Here is a 16,159-nt window from a genome sequence, read left to right as displayed (position 1 = left end):
TGTATTTTGAACTCTATACTAGGTCTTTTACACAAGTGCATTTTAAATGTTTATACTGAGGCACAAAGAAGGAAGCAGCCTAGCCCTGGGTAAGAACAGGTTAATCTCTGATAGAACTCGGTCTTAGGATAACACCCAGCTCCTGACTGCAACAAAGCTGGTAGATTTGGAAAAGCACTTTCCAACCTTATTTATTTGAAAGAGGTGCATTAAGTGGAGTCATGTCCTCCTTGATAGGCTGCTTGTAACTACACTCACAGTCTACTTTTACTAACAATAACCCAAACACTCAGAGTAAGCAAATTAAAGCTTGAACAGGTGGACTTTTCAAAGAAACCTCAAACAGAAATACAATTAGACAGAATTTCAGGAACCACCTGTATATGACACAATATTAGACGTGAAAAGAACATCCACTTGCAGATCACAAGCTTCAGAATACAAAAACAATCTAAAGAAAATCTAAGCTAGTTTTGTGCTTAAAAAAAGTTATAATTAAAATGAGATCAAATAGGCAAGTCTAGGCAAGTCACTTGACCTATTCAGTTCCAAAAGTCTCCTGCTAGATCTTGAACTGAATTTTTAAATCAATGTAAGCTGACTCAAACCCTTTATTTGAGGTTTAAGTGTGAGAAAGAAAAGTACTTGACTTGTTTCCTAACACAGGTGCAAGGAAAAGCTAAAACAGAGAAGAGAATACTATCTCCATAACCATGCCCTTCAAAGGAAAAAGGTCTGGAAATTACAATCTTTTAAAAGTATTTCAATGGTTACTGTAAACTGGTGTAATTACCTCTCCCACTGAAGGATAAAACCAGATTCATTTTTAAAAGGAAACAGTGATGTCTGACAATTTAAGTAAAAAGATGTGTTTTCTGTATTTTAAATCCTTCCTAGGATTTAAAAAAAAACCCAACTCTTTTGCTTTAATGGAACCTCAAGTACAAGTCACAGCACACTGCTTTACTTTCCCCTTGGATAATGCTAGTCATTCTAAAGAAAAGCTGAAGCATTTTCTGTGGCAGTTATTTGTGACAGTTTCACAATGACATTCTTACGTGTAGTTTTACAATAGACTTAAGCAGTCTTATGCAGCCAAACGTCAACAAACAGCTTGAGCCAGCTAAAACCCGGCCATTTCCTTCAGCTCGACGTGACTGTAAACCAGCCTTGCAAAAAGAAAAATGAAGACAAGCGATTAGGTTTCAGCTGGAAGAGCAAGCTGATCCCATTCACCTTGTGGCCGCGTGTGCAATGCCAGTGCAGTGGAGAGCATCTGAATTCTCTCCCTGGGGCTGGGGAGAGCAGGATTGCTCCCCTGACAGCCGTGAGATCCTCGAGTAATTGATGGTGATTGCAAACCTCTCTCAGATTCAAATCCTTTCTCTGTGAACATTTTAGCTTTCAAAACCCAATGACTACTTCCTTCCAACTTGGACTTCATTACAGATTTCGATTTCCAGAAAAAAGGATCAGATGGTTCCAGGTCATACATTATCAATGATGTGGACTGTTAAAAGGAAGCCTGCTAGAAATATGTTCTACTTTGAGCTATTGGCATCATTGGCTTTATTTCTCAGTACTTCTCCTATCTGACAAAATGCAAACAGTCCAATACTTGCATTCATTCTCTGATTCTCATGAATTAGTCCATGGCTGTGCTTTAAAAGCCAAACAATGCAAGGATGTATTGGCACAGAAGTTGTTCACTGCAAATTTGTTTAGGAAAAATTTCAATTAGTGATCCTGTCTCTTTGAAGGGGAAAAAAAAGCACCTTACAACTTTATTTCAAAAGTACTAAATGTAAGTTTAGTCTTTTACAGTCTTGTAGTATTATTTTTAAAATAGCTTTGTCAGGGGAAGGAAACACATGTGGTGAAAAATGAAAGTGTATCTTTTGGGGCAGCTCCTAAGGGGCGCTGCAGTTGTTTCTTCCAACCCCAGAGACCAAGCAGAGAGCACCTGCAATGAGGAAGTCCCAGGACAGCCCATGGAACTTCCCCTACTGTACAGTAGGAAGTTCCATGGAACTGGGGAACCAAGGGGCTCTTGTGGGGCTGAAAGGGGACCTTGGCAGCAGCACAGCTCACCTCCAGAAGATACCATGCTGAATAAAACTGAAGCACTCGCCCCTTACAGACCATCATTACTCCCCACACTTTGGGAAACTGCTCTGGATGGAAAAACTGCTTCCTACCTGCCCTAGCTGCCTGGCAGTAATGTGTTCCCAAGGACACATGTAAGGGACTCCCCCCCCCGAAACACGTTTTCAGTGGCAGTCCCTGTTCCACAGTAGGGTCTGCAGTAGCTTCCCTGATGCAGGCTCCATCCTTCCTGCATGGCAGAGCAGCACAGCCACCCTGCAGTAGGGGCAGAGGGAGACAGGGCTCCCTCATTCTGACACACACTGGCCAGGTGGAGGAGGCACTCAGCTCCACATGGTTCTTAGCCAAGTTGGCCCAGCACTCTCATGGCTGAAAGCTCTTATACTCCATGTTAGAAGAGATCAGCCTGCCACAGAGTAACCCTGCCCATGCCAAATTCCCATCAGCAGCTCTGCAGTCTCCCAGAATACGTGAAGAGGAAAGTGTGAGCCAAGAGCTGAAAGGCAAGGCCAGAGGCTGGAACTGGAGGGCAAACAGCCATCCAGAGATTCACCATTTTGGCAGCTGATGAGTGGGAACCATGGCAAAAACATACAGGTAAGCCCTTGCCAAACATCAGGATACTCCCAACCCTCACACACTGCTCCCCAGTGAGCTGCTGCTTCCCCAGCCATGGATCTAAGGGGTTGCTAGAGGAGCTGGCAGCAGGAAGGAGGCTCTGTATGAGCAGTGGGGCTCACAATGGATAAGGGAACCACAATGATGGAAGAGAAATGAGGAAAGAATGTGCTACATTTCTCTTTTTTGCCACTGTACTTAGGAGAGCTGCACAGCTTCTGCTGTCTCTAGGGGAAGGATGTTCACTCCTAAGTGTGTGAAGGACTGTGGTCTGGAGGGAAGCAGTGCCCAGCTACCCCCATGCCTTTGCCCACTGGCCATGCAGCAGCAGGCTGCAGGCACAGAGCTGCTCCGCACTGGGACAGGCATGCACCATGCCCACGCCACTGCAGCTGCTGCCTTCTTTCCAAACAGAGGTGGATCTGACACCCTGCCAGCGGGCCACCAAAGGGACAACAGCAGAGGAAGAGTGGGACATGATGCAAGGAAATGAAGCAGTGTGAGATACAAGATCTCCTGCTTCAGCACCAAGCCTCATTGGCCTTCTCCTACACATCCTTCTCTCCCCTATCTTCCAGTCCAGCTGTTAGAAGCTGAGCCATCAAGGCCCTTCTGCCCCAGTGTCCAAGCTGCAGACCTGTCTCTCTGAGGGAACATAAATACAGAAAATACACCAACAGGACTCTGTGACCTCTTTTCTTACAGGCTCTGCAGAAACAATGTGCATTCCGCAAAGTTCTGATAGTGTTTCCAACTCAGATCCCTCCAAACCACCAGCATGGGTAAACCCCTGGAATTTCATTCTATATTCATAACTTCTTGAAAAAGCTGATGATAGATGGACAGAATCTTTGCATAAAATGGTAAAAGGGAAGGTATGGAAAGAAAAGGGACACAGGAAAAGCAGTCTGAATGCTACTATCATGGCCATTTTATTGGAAAACATACCAATGTCAGGAATTCAAGTCACTGGGTTGCTGTAACTGGCTCAGAAACCATCAAAGCAAAGTCTGTAAGCTGGGGGTGAACAACCCCAGTTTGATAAATACAGTCTTGCTCTCTTTCAATCCCTCCTACAACACTTTATTAAGGTATTTATTTCACGAACACATCAAAAGGGATTACTGCTTATATGAAATAATCCCTGGGAGATATCTGTCTCATAGTGGGACATTTGTGGCACATAATAAAAACAAATCTGACCTAACTTGTTCATGCCACTGCTTTTATTTTAGACTGAGTATTTTGGGATTTTGCTTTTCTTTGGGATTTTTTTTTCCTGCATGAAGGTTTGAGCATTGAGCTCAGATTGAAACTAGAATGGAAGAACTTCAGTCATGGCTGAAACTGAATGGCACAGAAGATTTACTGGTTTGACTTCCTTCTTCCAGTAACTTCTGTCATACTCCCACTGCTATGTGGCTTTGCTATAATTTCCCAGTGCAACATTCCCACACTTCCCAGAGCTGCTTCATCAGCCCTGCCAAGCAATAAGAGCCACTGCCTGGATCTTCACAGGAGGCTGTGCATTCCTGACAGGCAGAGAAAAGCCAAGAAGCCAGAGCAGGAATGCAACAGGCAGCCTACACAGGCCATGAGCTTTGGACTACATCCCAAAGTGGCCACTGCTGGAGACATGTATTTGTTAGGGAGAAATTTGCTCTGAATCAGGAAGCAGCTGTTCTTACATTCCAGCAAAACCTGCAGCATTACAGCCCTTGCAGTCAGTCTCCTGCATGGGCAGCACCACACAGAAGCTCTCTCACCTGAAATGACTTCCAGAAGTAACATGAGTTTAAGACCATCCCTGAAATCTTCTTCTATGTTCTCAATCTGTGTCCCAGCCTTGCGGAGGTGAGAATTACACCATGCTGTAAATGTCTATAACACAGGAAAGGAAAGAAAAAAAAAAAAAGCAGTCAGTAATCTTCCCACAAACCAAACAACAGCTCCCAACCAAATCAGTGCTGCTAAGTACCATGACAAATGCTCATTAGGTTATTTCATGTCCATGAGGTCCTTGTGGAGCACAAGCATTTGCATCTCTAAATACCCAAAGAAGTTGGAAGATGTTTCTGTAGCAGATGGAATCTGAGACAGTAATTTTACAGCTCCAGAACCATCTATCTGATGTTCTGGAGAGGCTTCTCATTTTCTGTTTGGCTTAGAATACCTTGAAAACAATTTTAAAGCATACAAAGTGCTCAGATTGCTAAGGGCTTCTAGTGGTATTAGGTAACACACATTAATACAAAGGACAACAGAGAACAGCATTCCAGATGATCTTGTCTCTAGAGAGGTGCTTGAGGAAAAAAAAAGAACCATTCTTCAACTGCCTCTGGTCTACTCCATCCCTAGCAGCCCTTAGACACTGAAGGACAGCATGCTGAGCTCCTCAGCCACATAAAGCACATCCCTGTAGGGTCTGTCCTGCTGCCTCCATTCTCACTGACTAACTGCTAAGCAGACCTCTCTCTCCCATGATCATCCCACCTTTCCTCCCCCATCACATGGAGGAGTTAATACTTTCTGCATAAGGTTAATATCACTCATCTCAGCAGAAGTGCAGGTCCTAGAAAGGATATAGGTGACACTCAGTGACACTACTGTCTAGCACAGCCCCAAACTCCCACTACTTGAGAGCCTCTGGCAGAAGCATCATTGCAGCCATCTCAAAAACGAAATCACAGCCACTCTAATTAGTGATACCACACACCACCACTGGAATAATAATGTAAGTCTGAAGTGCAGGACAGACCGGCCCAAAGTACAATAGTCAGTACTATACAAGCTAAACAGAACTCTTTTTTGAAAGCATCTTCTGACCTCAACTGGTCAAGATAAAAGTATCTCTCATGTGAGAGCAATTAATTTCACCACAACAGATGACAACACTTTTTTTTTATTGCAATCTGTAAGCCCATGCTCTGAACAATGGGCATGTGGGGCACTGACAGGGCAGAGACCATCTCTTCCGAGAGATGTGACAGAAGGAGTTCTCTCAAAAGAGTACCATGTGAACTGGTCTGAAAGAGAAGGGTTTGATGGTCAAAACACAAGCAGCAAATATAAAACATCTCAGACACCTCTGCATGCAGAGATCTTAACAGGTGAATCAAAAAGCTGAAACTCATCTGAACATGCAGAAGCTGTTTGACACAAAACTACTGTTTGAAGAGTAAATGGTAGCAACGAGGAGGAGAAGTTTGTTCAAGTGCTAATGTATGTGTTTCCCAGTGTTTGAATAGCAGACCAAGCAAACCCTTTCCTTTGTCCAACTTGATAACCCCTCTATCACTCTCTAAATAGATGTGGGATATTACTCAAAAACGAGTGTATCCAAAAGCTCAGTGCTACCACAAGGAAAGTCTTCCCTCCCTCTCCCAGATCTGGCCCTAGAGCCAATTCAACTCACTGACCCAACAAAGAAAATTGTTTACTTTCTTAAGACTGGTCTGCTCAGTAGTGCATGGAGGCAGTTCCGCAGAATCTAACAAGCCTCTCTCTACAAAAGAAAATTGGGCACACAAGGACCAAGCAGGAGGGTGGAGTGGACCACAGCAGCCATATTATTTTAAGCTGCTAGGGAACCACAGAAGGAAGGACTCATTTAATACTGATGCACAGCATGCCAAAAATTTAGAAATGCTTCACCACTACTTACACCATTCACGGGATTTCAAAAGAAAGATTACCCCAAAATGGCAACAGGATTTTTCTTAGCTGCCTTAAACATGGGCTTTTACTACTAACCTGCTCTCATTTGAGTTCACCAGACCACAAATAGTGTGGCAGAATCTTTCCTTGGAAAAACCATCGCTCAACAGCTGCTGAGCTTTCCACTGCTGCGCTCTGGCCTTGCTCTCCACAGGGACTGTGGAATGGAGCAGGAGAACAGCACAGCTGTAAATACTTTTATGGCAGCGGCCCTTTGGACGGATACATGTATTGTGAAAGTCTGGGATCTCTTTTCTTCCAAATGGCCTGGTTTCCTTCCAGACTTGGAAGCTTGGAAAAAAAAGAGTAAGTAATTAAGCACCTTTTATTGCTTTTTATTGTTAATCCCCCAAGAAAAAAAAGAAGAAAAAAAAGAAGAAAAAAAAGAAAAAAAAAAAGAAGAAAAAAAAGAAAAAAAGAGCTGGTAGGTGTTTTTTTGAGTAAGAGTGTTTCTACTTGGAAAAGGACCCTGTCTCCTGAAGTACATCCTTTTGGTGCTATTTTCTTCATTCTACTGCTTGAGCTGTATTACAAGAAGAGAGGTTATTTGGCTCCCTTTTGCAGCCAGGCTACCTCACTCTTCCGGAAAGGGCAAATGAGAGCAGAGATGCTTTCAAATGCTACATTATCATCACATATCAAAGTATGAGAGCAAATTATGTCATAAACGTTGTGGATGTCCATGAACCTCCTTCTCAGATCTGGAAAGCAGACAAAGCAAAATACCTTGAGCTAGTGTCTGGCCCTGTGTGACATTACAAAATTCATGTTGATTTGAGGAGGAACCCTGAGATCTAACTCACAGGCCACAAGGCTGCACTTCTATTTCTTGTCTGACTTCTCTGAAGTAATTTCAATTTTGTTCTCCATCAGCCCAAAGCAGATCAGACATCTCTGCTTGAAATCACTGATAATTCCAATAGAGCTCTACAGGGCATCCCTCTGCACAGCACCAACTTCTCAACTGGTACCATCTCCATCTCATCATGGCCTCAGCCAGGCTGAAGTGACAATTCTGCAAATCACTGCCATTATCCACGAGTGGCAGAACGGACACTTCAGCTTCTCAAGAGCACGGACCACAAAGTTTCCATGAGACAATTCCCAGATGTGCAGACATTTTCCCAAGGCATCTTCAGGTCCTACATGAACTCCAACAAGCATAATACTATGAGCAGCACAACAGCATATGTGAACAGCAACAACCAGTACACCAGTGTGAATGCATTAGGCCATTTTACAAGGAGACAGGATTATGAATGCTTTTAATAACTGCAGTGGGACTCACAAACTGTATTCACCACAGATCAACCCAGAGCAATATATATCAAAACATAAATATCAGAAAATAGCTTTATGTTGCATTTACTGTATATACTGCAGAGGGGTAAAATATCTTCTTACTTCAAAGCAATAAACTGGAAGGAGATCTGACAGATAGGAAAAGCCTGGAGAAATGTGTTAGAAAAGTAGAGGGAAGCAAGAGAAGGGGGAGCTGAAATTTTTGCTGTCCACTGAGTCTTCCAATCCTGGCAGTCTCGTTTAGAGCCATTTTTACTGACTTGGCTTCATGCATCTGCACAGGATCCTTTCTGTGATTCTGTGAAACTTACTGAAAGGAAACCCACTCACCCCAGCCACCTTCTGGGCAACACAGCTGCTCCTCCCCACGCCTTGAGTCACAGCTACCACTGGCAACTGGCTCAGGGTGGCTGCCAAGCCCCTCTGTACTGCCTGTCACCAGCAAACAAGTTTTCAAAAGTGGAAAGGGCTGTCAAAAGCAGCCAGTCACCTTTCTGGTGCAGGCCTGGCCCTGGGAGCAGCCAAGCAATGAAAAAAACCACGAAAAGCCACCTGCATTGTTGTGGTGAGGTGACTTGCACTCCAGTTCAGAGGGCAAAAATACACTACCAGGCAGGAAGCTGCCTGGAAACAGCAGATGTTCTTCCTTGGTGTCTGAAGACAGGAGTCTGGAGATTATTCTCCTGCTTACTTCTAACTCCCTGTCCCAAAGACAAGAAAACAAATAGTCTGTTAATCTTGAGGCTTATGGAAGTTTCAGAGCTGGAAAACTACTTACTGTTAAATAACAGCACAGAAACCTCACACCATGAATTTTCTGTGGCAACTGCAGAAGAGGTGCAAAGAGAGCTGTGTTTCTTGGCCCTTGGATCTTTCCATATATTGTACTCGTAATTTTATTTTTGGACACAACAGATTGCCAGGACACCCCTGCAGGTCTGCCTCTTGTTCACTGTTCACTATGGAAGGCATCCGATGAAACGTGTGTTTGCATGTACATGGATACATTTCTCATCACTGCTCTCTGTACTCCCTGCTCCTACCTAGCTATGATTTGTAGTTTTTTGGGTTTTTTTCTTTCTACATCCCAGCCTAATCAGCAAGATCCCTGATATCAAGTTCAACTCCTGCTGTTTGGCTGCTGGGTCCTGCACAAACAATAGCACATTGGTATTCTACCACAATATAACCTGTCAGATAATAAAAAGAAAAAACAAATGTTATTACAAGCAAGCAAATATGATTAACTGTTCTGCTGCCCCAGCATATTTACTGTTGAGGTATCCTCTACAAGCCTACCCGCATATCTATTTTAACCCTTTTTCATGACATGAGAATCCTTGCTGCTTCACTGTATTAACCCTTTGCCAGTCATGAGCTAGTTAAAACAACAGCCAGGTGACAACTAGTCCTACAAACAAAACTCTGACGAGCTATCATCTTCAGCTAAGTCCTTCCAGGTATCTCTCAGCCCTGTCAACTGCAGACCCACCCACACCACTTGTGCATACACGCATGCACCCTCTGGTATGCTTTGCACTTCCCCAACATTTGCTTTTGCTCCTGAAAGCCAATAGCCTTTCCCCTCCACACTGTTATTTCTAATCTGAGCACCTTTCTGGTACCAAAGTGGCTCAGGCAGAATTCCTGAAACCTAGGGAAGCAGGACAGTAAGTCAACATTTTAAAGTTTAAAGAATGTTTCTGCCTCAAAAGCAGCAGCACCATGATACCACTCAGAGCAGATCTAGAGAGCTCTTTGCTGAAAGAAGGCAGTCATAAGGCACTTCAGCTGCTCAGCAATTTTAGCAGTGTAAATGTCGAAGCTACCACAACCACATAAATGACGGATATTAAAAAAAAAAAGGTCAATTTCATCTCTTTGTGGCTGTGACAGTGACATTCCAGCTTTATCTGACCTTTCCAGACGCTCTTTACTTCTCTCCTTGCTAAATCACTCTTCCACACAGCCCTGCTTTCCATGGGTGAATGTAAACTTTCTGACACAGTCAAGAGACTGCCGTATTTGTGTAAGAGCCCTGGAGAAGCTGTAACTGAGCCAGAGCAGTGCTCGTTGCCTCTCTTCTGACAGGAGAAAGATCTGGCTTAAGCAAAAGAATTCACTGGAGCACTGCTCTCCAGACCACCAGCACTTTGCTCGAAGAGCAGCAGTGTTCACAGCCACCAAGGCACCCTCATTCCTTGTGTTTATGCTGAGGGATGAATTTTAATCAAGTACTTCAACACAGCTCTGCTGTTGAGATTTGTCCACAAAGGTTTGGCTCCTGTTAAGAAGGGGATGGAGCTGCTAGCACACACCTCAGTCTAGTAGCACAGTTTGATGCTGTCTACACATGTGCTCTGCAAAGGGAGGTCTTGAGTGGGCTGAAAGCTACGGCTGCTAGCCAAGGCTTTCTTCTAGTGTTGTAGGGGAAATGACAGCAAGACTCCCTTTCCAGTCACAGAAAAGAAAGCAGGATGTTCAAACAATACTTCATACATGGCTGAAAAACAAAACCAGTGTACCCAGCTGCAAGTGCTGCACTTCTGCTGATCATGTAGTGAGCAGTACACCTGGGCTTGTGACTGCACAGCTGGGCTGCATTCCCTGCCTGGGCTGCATTCCCTGCCTGGGCTGAAGGCAAACCCTCCGTGGCTCCTGCTTACTGCAGTGCCATGCATTCCTTACAGGACTGCTGCGACAAATCAGCTAACGCTTGCAATAACTTTTGCAGCCAAATCCATGCTGCAAGGAATTTTATTTAAATAAAATTATCTGGAACAAGGACTGATGCAATCATCTAATAACAGCTAATAGTTTATTATAGCAGGCAGCAAACTGCTGCATACACAGCTTTTTTAAGCAATAGGATTACTAACAAAGCAGTCCAGCTGCCCCACAATGGGATCCTTTCTACCTTGGTAATCTGGAAGCTGAACACACTGCATCAATTAGGAGGATGCTAGCCCAGGGCCACCACAAATCTCTCTCTGGTTACTTGAACAGACAGACTAGGCCATCATCAACTTACTAACTGGACGGATTTGCTGGGGAGGCCATGAAGAACAAAGCTCAACAATCCAGTTCCAGTTTCCCCTCATTCACCAGTAACTCACATACCAGCATTACCTCTCAGGGTGTCATGTAATTTCCCTTTCCTAATGCTACTGCTTTGAATCCTCCTTTCACATTTTAAAGCACTTGGAAGAAATGCTGGGGTCTCGTGGGTGGCTGCTTAACACCCTCCCCACACTCAACACAGCGTCAATTGACAGGCTTGGTTGCAGCTTCTTTTTCTGCACAAGTCTGTGATATAAGCTGACAAGGAGGTGCTCATTTAATTGGGCAGCAATTACAAAGTAATCCTAGATCCTGTCAACACCCTGGCACAAGAAGGGCTATGGCTGGACATAACATCACACCAACAACCCTAGTGAAGAAAGCTGGGCATTAAAAAGGCTGTTCATGAGATACATCTGGCCCATTAAATATTTTCTCTGCCCATGTACTGCAAGTGACAACCTTTATACACATACATATTATTTTAATAGTGATGAAGGAAGTGCAGACCTACTACCACCCTACTTCTGTATACAACACCTCTTGGATTACTCCTTGGTGTGCTTGGTTGTCTGCTAGAATGCCCAAAAATACTCAAAAATGGTTGTCCTCTCCCCTCGGAGGAGCTCTAGGTATTGCAGATCCTCTACACAAACCTCATCACAAGTACAGAGAGCCATCCAAAGTGCCTTTTATTTGAGCCTGAATTAAGAGAAAAGTCACCATTTGCCATACTCCCCAATCTCATCTTCTAACCTGAAATACCTTCACTGCATGTTGCTTTGCATTTGAACCCACACTACAGTTTTGAAAAGAAGAAAGGCATTTGATAAACCCTTTTGGTATTTATGTTCCAAGCCCAGTTTCCAGGACACAGGGCTAGTTCAAAGAGCTTGGTTTGTGTTGACAAGTTACATTATCAGCAGCTGACCTCTAAAGAATTACATGTATGATGCTCGATGAGATGAAGGCTGCACAATGAAGAGCTTTGCTTTCCAATAGAGTTGGCCTTTTAGAAAGGCTGAAGGAATTACGTGGATATTCAGAGGGAATCACTACAGACACTCATAGCACAGTGTCACCACCTCCACAAAAGGAGTTCAGTACTACTAGCATCAGTGCTAATGTCCTGTTCTGGCTTAATTGCAGCTGCTGAGTTCCAAGCTGAACGACAAAATATAGCCCACAGTACTTTCTCAAGTGCTATGCCCTGAAAAGGGGAGCTATCATTACACTGTACTGTGCAGTACCACCGTCCACTCAAATAACCATCTGGTGGCTGCATAAGAACTTACTGAAGGTGAAAAGGCAAATTTTAAGTCTACTTGCATTTACCAACCCCAGGGCACAGCTCCTGCAGTTGGGAAACACAGAACTCAGTCACTACTTTTTAGCCATTTTCCAGAACCCATCTCTGCAGATCAGGATGAGAACACTACAGCAGTACAAGCTCCATCCCTAAGCATAACAGCATAAGCTGGCTTGGATCCCACCAGTAGTGTGAAGTTCTCCACTGAAGTCTCTCTTTGTCCAGAGAAGCTAGGAACTGCTGCATAGAGAAAATAAACTCTTCTGACAACCAATTCATCCTTTTGGACAATGGCAACGAATCAGCAGCACACCACTTGCAAGAAGCACCAAGTAAATTCAGTGCAGGAGTTTTCATTTTTGCTCAGTGGAAAGCAGTTCTCAGTGTCTTGCACAGTTTTTGATTCTTATATCCTGGAAGACAGGACAAAAAAAGAAAAACCCAAAGTCTGTTCCACACTGGCTTCCCACTGGTGTGGTGTTAAGTGCTTTGGAGCCAGAACACAGCCTTTTATTAGCTAACAACAAGCTAAAGTGGCCATGGCAGAAATCTCAATCCAGCACACTTCCTGTCCAACACAGGGTAAATATTTGTTCTCCTCTATATTTGTGCCTCTGGAGCCTTTAACTCCACTTCTGCTACAGAACTGCACCATTTAATGAAGATTCTGCTTCTGGTATTTGAAAGCTACTGACCATTAAATCAGTGAGTTGCCTGGTATTTCAGATCAGTAAGTTATAGGGCCTCTTTATCCCTGTGTTACCAGAGAGCACTAGTGGCTAGAAAAACACAAGAAGCCTTCAAACACGCAAAAACCATTTAAAAACCCCCAAAACTATACAAGGATATGAACTGGCTAGAAGTGAGGTCTTTTAGATGTATCATCAAGTTCAGACTAGCAAGACTCTTCATTATACTCCTCTCTCCTATGAAATCAGCTCATAAATGTCAACTTGCTTCCAGCCCTCTTGTAAAAAAAATTAAACAGAGCTTGTCTCTGCATTTTATATGCTGAATTTCCTACATGCTTTATAGCATTTCAAGATATACTGGAAGAAATCACTTTTCCACACTAGAATGCAACAATTTATAGAGTGGAAAGTGGCTACAAAGCACTGAAAGCCAGACTGTTGGATTCATGGAAGCTGAACTCCAACTGCTCTGCACAGAATAGGGCCAAGACAGCAGGATGAAAACCTGCACAAGCAGCCTTATACTGCTGATGGCAGGCCTGCACTTTGTACCTCACCATCCAGGTGTACTCAGACCCAGTACTGATTTCACTGTGGTGGTGAGGTGTCACCCACCAGGTCCCAGGAGCAGGCTGGGGGGAAGGCAGAGAACACCTGGCACTGTAACACACAGCAGGACTTGCAGCTCTGCTCCAGCTCTATCTGAGAGAACGGGCAAAAGGTACAAGACTTCTTCCAACTTGAAGCAAGTCAGAGAAGCACCTTCCCTCTGGTGGATTCACAGGCAGACACGAACACAACTGCTGCAATGAAGATTTGTATTGCTTCTGCCACGAAGGTGTATGTGTGGGGCCTATCAGTTTGTACTAAGTCCACAGAGCCAGCAGTGCAGGGGCTGATCTGGCCGAAAGCCCTTCTGCAGTGTGGGTTCAGAGACATCTGGGGATGCCCAAAGCTTCTTGGGAGGATTCACAGGTGGTGTTTTATCTGTGCCTCTTCTTTGGTTGTTTACTCTGCTGATGATGGGAAAGAGAAGAGGAAATTACAGCTCCGGGTTTTTTACATACAGAGCTACATAAGCAGGTTGACTAATCGAAACAACTGAATGTATTGCCCATTGCTCTGTATGGATGCTGCAAACCTAGCACAAGGCATTGGCAGAAGTTTAGAGACATTGCAGCTTGGAAACATAAAAAACCCCTTGAAATAATCTGGTTTTCTAGGGAATGATGGCAAATGTTTTAGATAAAAGACACTATAGCTGCATTTCAAGCAAGACAGGACCTCCAAAACATTGTTTGGCACAAAACCTTAGAGCTTCCTGTCAAAGAGCAAGAAATCAGAAAGGATAGGCTACATGGCACAGATGTACCATGTATTTGGGCTTCACTCCCATCACCTGTAACATCAACTCTTGGATAAAACACAGAAAAAAAGTAAGATTTTTGGATACGTTTTGCCCCTTGGCCATCATCACTGTCCCTGACACAATGTGCTGTCAACATTCAGAGCTCTCACAGTCATTTGCAACTGTGAAATGCATAATTCTCAGCTCCAGAGGGGTCATTCCCAGCTCCAGAAAGAGTCTTGAACAAAGTCTGCAATTGTTAAGGTCATTCACCTGAAATGGGATTTTCCAAAATTAAGAAAATTGCTCCTGGGATGACTCTGATTCCCATGTGCTACCAAAGAAGTAAGGGCCCTGAAGATGCATTGGGATCTTACTGTGCTAGGAACCACCACACACAAGGTGAAAAGCTGCTGTGTGCTCCAAAGCACTTCAATGCGAGATGAGGGTGGAAGTAAGCAGGCAGTGTTAGTCAGGGTGCTTGGCAGTGGTCTCAAGCACACCCACAACCTATCCCTTGTCATTCTCTATAACAAAACCATCATAAACTACAGAGACTCGATCCACAAAGACTGATCCTACCTGAAAAAGGAACCAACAGTTCACAACCCCTACAAGCTACACAAACATCCCTGAACTGCAGCCCTCCTATGCAAGACCACAGGCCTGAATCCCCTCCACCCTCCAATGTTTGGAGCCATCACCTCATCCTCAAACAGCAATCCTGCTGCCACAGTGCATCCTGCTCTACTCTGGGCCATGCTGATGGTGCTGCCAGTCTAATCGAAGGGAAACAGCATAACTGCCTGGCTACAGCAGATCACACCTAAGCAAGCCAGGCAGCAGGAAGAAGAGCAAGAAAGCAACTGAAAGTGCAGTGAGAAGACAGTTGGCATCAGGGGCTGATACAAGTGCGGGCTGACATCTCACAGCAGAGACAAGACTGGGAGAGGCTGAAATAGGGCCTTAGAACAAAAATAGTTACCTCATATTTAATAAGTGAAGAAAGGGATGCTACTGAAGAGACATGAACTGAAGGGCATGTTTAAAAGTGATGGATGACAAAAATTACTGCTGGAGCTGTTTGGGCGAGTGTGATTGGATTGTTTCATGGAGGATAGAAAAAAAAAGAATTGCCATCACTCAAACATAAGATAATCTGTGTGAGAGCAGCATGGAGATTCATCAGCCACTCTAGAATAAATAAAATGTCAGGTCAGAGCAGGGAATGTCACATCTATTGTTGGATAAAAGGATTTAACTGATCTGGGGGAAGGCAAGATACTGAATGTTTACATAAAGGCACAGTAAAAAAGTCTCACTGCTAACCCATGTGAGCAGTAAATGTCTTCTAAAATGCAAAATACAGAACTGAGCCTTGGGAGCCCTGAAAAGGGACCACCTGAACACCCCTTCTTGCTCCCACCTCCACCTCTGCAACACAGAACAACGGAGAGACTGAGAAGGTGGAACTGTTCCTTCATCTACCCCAAGCAGACATGCTCCTTTCATTCACACAAACAGAGCAGCAGGAGTTGTCACCTTTTACTGCTGTTACCTCTGTAAAGCCAGCACTGACAATTGGGATGGGACTGAGACCTACACCTTCTCACAACCAAAGAGCAGGTAAGTCTTTAGTGTGACACAAGCTTTCCAGTGTGTCCTCTCAGTGTCCAATCGAACCAGCAGGCTTTCAACAGTGAACAGACAAGCACTGCAGGATGATCAGATCCTCAGTGAATTACTGGGAGTTGACCACAGGAATTTTGCCTCCCAGGCTTTAACTCTTAGGTGGCCTCAGATATTTGCACAGTCGCAGGTTCAACAGTTTTTTCATTTATAGTTTAAATAACTTATAGTTTAAAGGAAACCACCAATAACAACAAAAAGTTATATAGATCAGTGTCTCTGTGTCCTGTGATTGTGGGGACAAGTATTTATTAAGGTAATGGCCATATTTAAAATTGGATTGCATCATCACTTACTTTTAATTAGATACCAAAAGTG

The 16,159-nt window shown here is 44.0% G+C and overlaps 1 protein-coding gene across 3 annotated transcripts in view; it reads right to left on the bottom strand.

Annotated features, from left to right (window-relative positions):
- Positions 1-16,159, bottom strand: part of ACTN1 (actinin alpha 1) — an 86,577-nt gene that overhangs the window by 41,332 nt on the left and 29,086 nt on the right. For all 3 annotated transcript variants that reach the window (XM_063398742.1, XM_063398740.1, XM_063398741.1), the window contains exon 2: positions 4,491-4,605. In XM_063398742.1, the coding sequence (XP_063254812.1) occupies positions 4,491-4,605 (115 nt within the window). The remainder of the gene's footprint in view (positions 1-4,490; positions 4,606-16,159) is intronic.

This window comes from Prinia subflava, chromosome 5 (assembly GCF_021018805.1).
Source record: "Prinia subflava isolate CZ2003 ecotype Zambia chromosome 5, Cam_Psub_1.2, whole genome shotgun sequence".
In the NCBI taxonomy this organism is placed as follows: Eukaryota; Metazoa; Chordata; class Aves; order Passeriformes; family Cisticolidae; genus Prinia; species Prinia subflava.
Note: the sequence above shows the minus strand (reverse complement) of the source record. Positions and strands in the feature narration are given on the sequence as shown.